The following is a 6000-nucleotide window of genomic DNA, read 5'->3' as shown; positions in this document are numbered from 1 at the left end:
AAGGTCCTGAGGTGGGAACCTGTGTAGAAGTGCCTGCAAGAGGTCAATGTCACTGCTGGGGAGGAGCAAGAGGCAGAGGCATTAGGGCAGATGGTTGTGGGGGCCACCTGAGCCTCTATAAAGACTTGGGAGTTTGCTCTTTGAGAGAGGGGAAGTCACTGGAGGGCTGACCTCTGTGTTAGGACTGGACATTTAGGGGGTGAGAGGGAAAGCCTTGAGGGCCTCCTGGGACCCCTCAGATCTAGCATGCATTCATGAAAAACTGTGTCAAGCTGTCCCTGGCTTTGGGGATCACCTTTCCTTTTCCCCAGCCTCCCCCACTCCTAAGGGGTGACTGAAGACTTTATACCATGGCTTCTGAGCGTCTGGGGCTTCCTCATCGTTTTAAACGGCAGCTGATGGGGCAGGTGTGAGTTTTAGGCCTGGAAAGGAACGTGGTGATAAGAACACTTACTTAAATTAAGGCTTGACAAAGCCTCCCCAGTGGCATTGGCTCCTGGCCTTGGGTCACTGGGACTGGCCTGGTGCCTCCGAGGGGCCAGACGTGGGGAGTGACGGCCCCACGCGGAGCTCCCTCTTGTTGTCCCCCTGTGCTGTGGAACCTCTGGGCAGGCCAGCAGCCCTGGGCTGAGGACAGCCCACACTGACAGCCAGGATTCTCCCTGGAGCCTTGAAGCTGAGGGTGATCCTTGGGAAGCAGCCACTGGGCTGGCCAGGCCTGGGCTGGATGGGAAGGGGAGGGGACAATGGACAGGGTATCTACCTCACGTCAGGGCTATTCATAACCTGGGCTCTACTTCCCAGGCGCGCGGCAGAGCGGACTCTGGCTGTGAGTCACTTGGGGGCCTCCCTAGGGTCCCCCCACCCCCACAGGGATCTCACCTTATGTGCACTCTCCAGCTTCCTCTGTCTCTGCGAGCCGAGCCGGGGAGTCCACACAGTGGGGAGTTTTTTCTCAAGGCAAAGACTTGGCTCTTTGCACTGGGACATGTTCCCAGGGTCTCCTCGTTGGTGCATGACCTCATTAGAGCTGAAATGTCCCTTCTTGGATCTTTGGATCTTGAGATTTCCTCTCGCCCAGGCCCCACAGGGTTGTGTGTGTGTGTGTGTGTGTGTGTGTGTATGTGAGGGTCTCAGCCAGTCCTGTGCTGGTAAACATTTAATGGGCAGCTCCTGGAACCAAAGCCCTGATCTGACGCATTTGCCAGTTTCTGGGACTTAAACCCTCCCAGAGCCAACTTCTTAGCAGTTAAGGTGATGTCACAGAATGTGGAGTTGGAAAGAAGTGGCCTTAGCGGGCTCCCGGGAGATGGTAGGAGCTGGTGGGAGCTGCCTCCAGCCCAACCCGTCCGGCCCCCCAGGTCTGCCCCTCCAGCTTCCAAGATAAGCAGTGGGCGGGATCACCTTGAACTCTGTGCAAAGCCATCGTACAGATAAGTCGCTGAAAGTGGCTACTTGAAGGCCAGCCAGGGCTTTGGAAACTCTGGGATGATGAGAAGGGGGGACATCTTCCAGCATGGGGCTGGGAGGGGTCGGGGAGGGACACCACTCCAAAGGCAAGCCCAGCACGAAGTGAGAATAGTCAGAAGGAGGAGGAGGAGAAGACCCCCATCCCTTTGTTCATGACCACTTCCACCAAGATCTTGGCGTATTTCCTCCTGCTCCTCGCTTTCCGTGGAGTGTCTTGGGTTTTGCCCGTTTTGGACGGTTTCGTGTGCATGATGTTGGGCTCTGCCTTCTGATCTCCATCCGACGATGTGAGCACCTTCCAGGGTTTCCGTGCACGCTTCCCAAACAAGCCTTACACGCTGCAGGCGGGGTGGCCCACCGGGCAACTGCTTGGGAAAACAACCTGGCGGGTCCTTAAAAAGAGTCAAACACAACGTGACCCACCCACAGCTTAGCAATGCCACGCCATGCCCGGTGATCTCCTTAAGAGAAATGAAAGCCTATGGTACACGAGGTTTATGGGACCGCTCATGGCAGCGCTATTTGTCATGACCCCATAAACAAGATGCAAGCTATGTGCACAATGGAACGCCAGTTAGCAACAGAGAGGAGTAAAGTGCTCTGATACACAGGCACGCGGATGAGCCCCAAATGTGGTCTGCAGGGGCGCCTGGGTGGCTCAGTCATTAAGCATCTGCCTTTGGCTCAGGTCATGATCCCAGGATCCTGGAATCGAGCCCCGAATGGGGATCTCTGCTCGGTGGGGAGCCTGCTTCTCCCTCTCCCACTCCCCCTGCTTGTGTTCGCTCTCTCACTGTCTCTCTCTGTCAAATAAATACATAAGATCTTTAAAAAAAAAAAAAAAAAAAAAGACGATCTGCACAGTGGGAGAAGCCAGACACAAAGAAGACCGCAGATGCTCAGATCCCATTTATAGCCAATGTCCAGAAAAGGGCAATCGATAACAACGGACAGAGATTTTGGGGTAGCCCTGCACTAAGGGAGGGTACAGCTATAGTGGCTGCAAATGGTCTGGAAGGGTCTCCTTGGGGTAATGGGATTGTGGTCTCGGCTGCAAAACTCTGTAAGCTCATCAAAGATGGGCACGCTGTATGCTTACGAATGAGCGGATCGTAACGGCTGACCTTAGAAATGACCGTTCCGTGGAGCTGTTGCAAAATGTTTCCTATGTACCCTTCTCAATGGATTCGCCGCATTCCTTCAAGTTAGATGGGCTGGGATTTATTTGGCCTTCTCTAGTTAGTGCATGCCAGGGTCGTGTCTCTGGTTTGGGTGTTATGAGGGACCCAGGGATGAAAGTTTCCACTTTAGGATCCCTTCCTCAAACTTGTTTTCCAGAAGCGGACTTTCTACGTCAAAAGTTATGAACATTTACTCTTCTCCTACCCCCTTAAAGTGACTCTTAATCTCACAAAACAAACTGAGGGTTGATGGGGGGAGGGGGGGTTGGGGGGCTGGGGTTATGGACATTGGGGAGGGTATGTGCTATGGTGAGTGCTGTGAAGTGTGTAAACCTGGCGATTCACAGACCTATACCCCTGGGGATAAAAATATATTATATGTTTATAAAAAATAAAATTTAAAAAAAAAGTTATGAACATTTATCAAGACTCTCAATATGATGCTGGGGGTGTGTGGGCGGGGGTTGAGTTGGGGGGTTCTTTTCTATTTTGGGGGTACATTGGGAAGGTTGACAATAAATGAGCTCCCTTTGTAAAAAAAAAAAAAAAAAGGCTCTCGGTATGATGCTAACCATGCTAAATTATTTCCCCCCAAAGCATGGGGCCAATTGATAGTTAGGGCGCCTGTCTTTTCCTAATGCTTATGGTTGGACTGTGACACCACCTGCTTCCTCACAAAAGAGAAACACGCTATTCTATGGTATCAAAGTTAGGACAGTGGTTCTCCTCTGGGGGACAGTAACTTAAGAAGGGGCATGAGGCAAGGTGAGGGGGACTGGAATGTTTTGTTTATTTTTAATTTTTTTTTTTTTTTTAAGAGAGAGAGTGCCTTTGAGCAGAGGTGAAGGGTGGAGTGGGGAGGGAGGGGCGGAGGAGAGGGAGAGAGAGAATCTCAAGCAGACACCCCCTCTTGCCGAGCACAGTGTAGGGCTCGATCTCACGAGCCGTGAGATCATGACTTAATCCAAACCTGGAGTCGGGACGCTTAACTGACTGAGCCAGCCAGGCACCCCTGTTCTGTTCATTTTTGAATTGAGATGGGATTGCCTTCCGGGGATTAATTGTACTGGTGGGTGAATTTTTACGTGGGATGCACTCATGGGGCCCCCTCCCAGATCAAGATAAAGAACACTTCCATCCCCCCAGGACATTCCCTTGTGTCTCTTTCCAGGCCAAAGCTAACGACTCCTCCGACCTTCATCACCATAGATTAGATCTGCCCGATCTTATAAATAAAATGATAGTTTTTATTCTCCATCAGGATACTGGTTACATAGATATGGTCTTTGGGTAAGAGCCGCTGAGCTGTATACTTCTGTATTTTCTGACATATATTATGTCTCAATGACAAGTCAAAGTGTGGGATCAGGAGGAAAAGGATTTGGGGGCGCTGTCCACTTAGCCGCTGGCAACTTCCATGGTGACTGGCGTCCTCCCAGTGGGCTGTGCCCAGCTGTGTGACCTTGGTTCGTGGCGCCGGGGGATGGGGTGGGAGGAGGGCTGTGTCCAAGAGCTAACCTGTATCTCTCTTCTGTCCCCCACCCTCACCTGTGTCTCCGTCTGTCTCATGTGCTGTGTGTGTGTCCATAAAGCCACATTTTGTGCTGTCCGGCCGAGAGCTCCGTGTCATCCCATCTCAGCCCTGACATCGCCTCAGCATGGCCATCTCATCACGCCTCGCCCTGTGGGAGCAGAAGGAAAGTAACGTTCAGGGCTCAGGCTACAGCCATGGGGCTGACTGCCAAGTCAGAGGACAAGTCAGAGCATGGGTGGCTCAGGCTGTCCCCTCCCACGTCAGTGGGGAAGCTGGCATCCAGCCCCTCCCTGTGACATGATCCAGGCACCCCCCTCCATTCCCCTTGGCCATCTCTAGTTAGCCATGGCTTCTCCAACCCAGTTCATGAACTCCTTGAACTCCTCCCATGACTGCCCAGTCTCTTCCGGTTCTTCAGTAGGCGGGCGGGGAATGAGGGTAGACCAGCTGTCCTGTCTGGATCATCATGGCGGCTTCCATGAGCACTGAGCTTGTGTGGGCGGCGGGGGGAAGACAGAGATGTTGGCTGCCAGACTTCTGCCGTAGGGATGAGCTTCTGTGGTCCCTACCTTCTGTCACCATGGAGAATTGGAAACGGGCCCTTCTTTCCTGTTATTCTTTTCCCCTTCGTCTCTTCTCACAAGATACCACAAAGGGCTGTCTCTTTCTCTGATGCCTGCCATCTCCCTCACCGCGCATCCCACCCTCCTGTACAATTTGATGCATTGGAGCCCGAAGGGTGGGGTGGTGGAGAAGTTCTCTCTGGCTGCCTCCTGATTGCCTTTGCCCCTCCCAGACTGCTCTGGGTGCAGCGTCAAGAACAGCACGGCAGGAAGCAGAGGCTGACACCCGCTGAGGGTGCCTTGAGCTTCAGTCTGTCTAATGACATGGCTTTCAGTTCCTGTTGAAGGGAGAGGTGTGGAGTCCATGGGAGCCCAGCCTCGCATGTTCCCTGCTTCTCTCTCCCTGGGCAGAGGTCTGCATCAACCAGCCTCAACCCCTAGCCTCTGCTTTGTCTCCTGGTCTTTCCTGTCCCCTCAAGATTCCCCTCCTATTAGGCGGGCTGCAGAGACCAAGTCTTTGCCAGCCACATAGGAGGACCTTGATAAGGACCTTATTTTAACCAGTGTGTGGCTCTACCACAGAGGGCCCTGCAGATTTTTTGCCCCCTCCTGGGTGGTCACAGTGATGCCAGTTAAAGATACATCCCGGTTGGCAGGAGCAGGTCCCATTGTCTCAGTCCCTATGTTGTTGCAGTCCATGCAGGAGACTCAGCGACATGCCAACTCCAGCCAGCTTGGGCTGAGGCCATGTTTCTGGTGTAAAATGCCAGCATCCAGCCTGCCAGCTTTAGGAGCCAGTGCTGGGGAGCCCCTGGCTGTCTGGGTCCTGGTGTAAGGACCCTCAAGAAGCCACAGCCCTGGGTCAGGAATGGTTATAAACCATTCCTTACCCTCCCACCTTCCTGGTGTGCCGTAGGTGATCAGTCTGGTATTTTAACTGCAAGCTGAGGTGGGGAATGTGCCTGGTTTCCTGGGGTCCATCCCCTTTCAGACAATGGAAAAGTTCCTTACAGACCGGGTCCTCCCTGAGTCTGTTCCAAGCCAAGGAAGGGAACTGACGGGCCAAACTCACATAATGAGGAAATTCGGTCTGGGCAGAAATCACAAGGACAAGGTGGCCTCTGCTGCTCATGCGTTCCATTTCCATGCGCCGTCTCAAGGCATCCCAGAACCATGCCCAACCTCATCTGCTTCATACACATGCTTGGTCATATATGTCCCCCTTGGCTCCCTCCTGGGCTCCACTGCCAAC

At 53.1% G+C, this 6000-nt stretch overlaps 1 protein-coding gene across 1 annotated transcript in view; it reads left to right on the top strand.

Annotated features, from left to right (window-relative positions):
- The first annotated feature begins 4309 nt into the window (after positions 1-4309).
- LOC111160061 (myosin XVIIIB) overlaps positions 4310-6000 on the top strand; it is a 232652-nt gene continuing 230961 nt past the window's right edge. The window contains 1 exon segment of the mRNA XM_022522870.1: positions 4310-4357. Within this exon segment, the coding sequence (XP_022378578.1) occupies positions 4310-4357 (48 nt within the window).

Source organism: Enhydra lutris, unplaced genomic scaffold (genome assembly GCF_002288905.1).
Source record: "Enhydra lutris kenyoni isolate GAN:26980312 unplaced genomic scaffold, ASM228890v2 scaffoldscaffold73, whole genome shotgun sequence".
In the NCBI taxonomy this organism is placed as follows: Eukaryota; Metazoa; Chordata; class Mammalia; order Carnivora; family Mustelidae; genus Enhydra; species Enhydra lutris.
The sequence above is the reverse complement of the archived record's forward strand: the minus strand, read 5'-3'. Positions and strand labels throughout refer to the sequence as shown.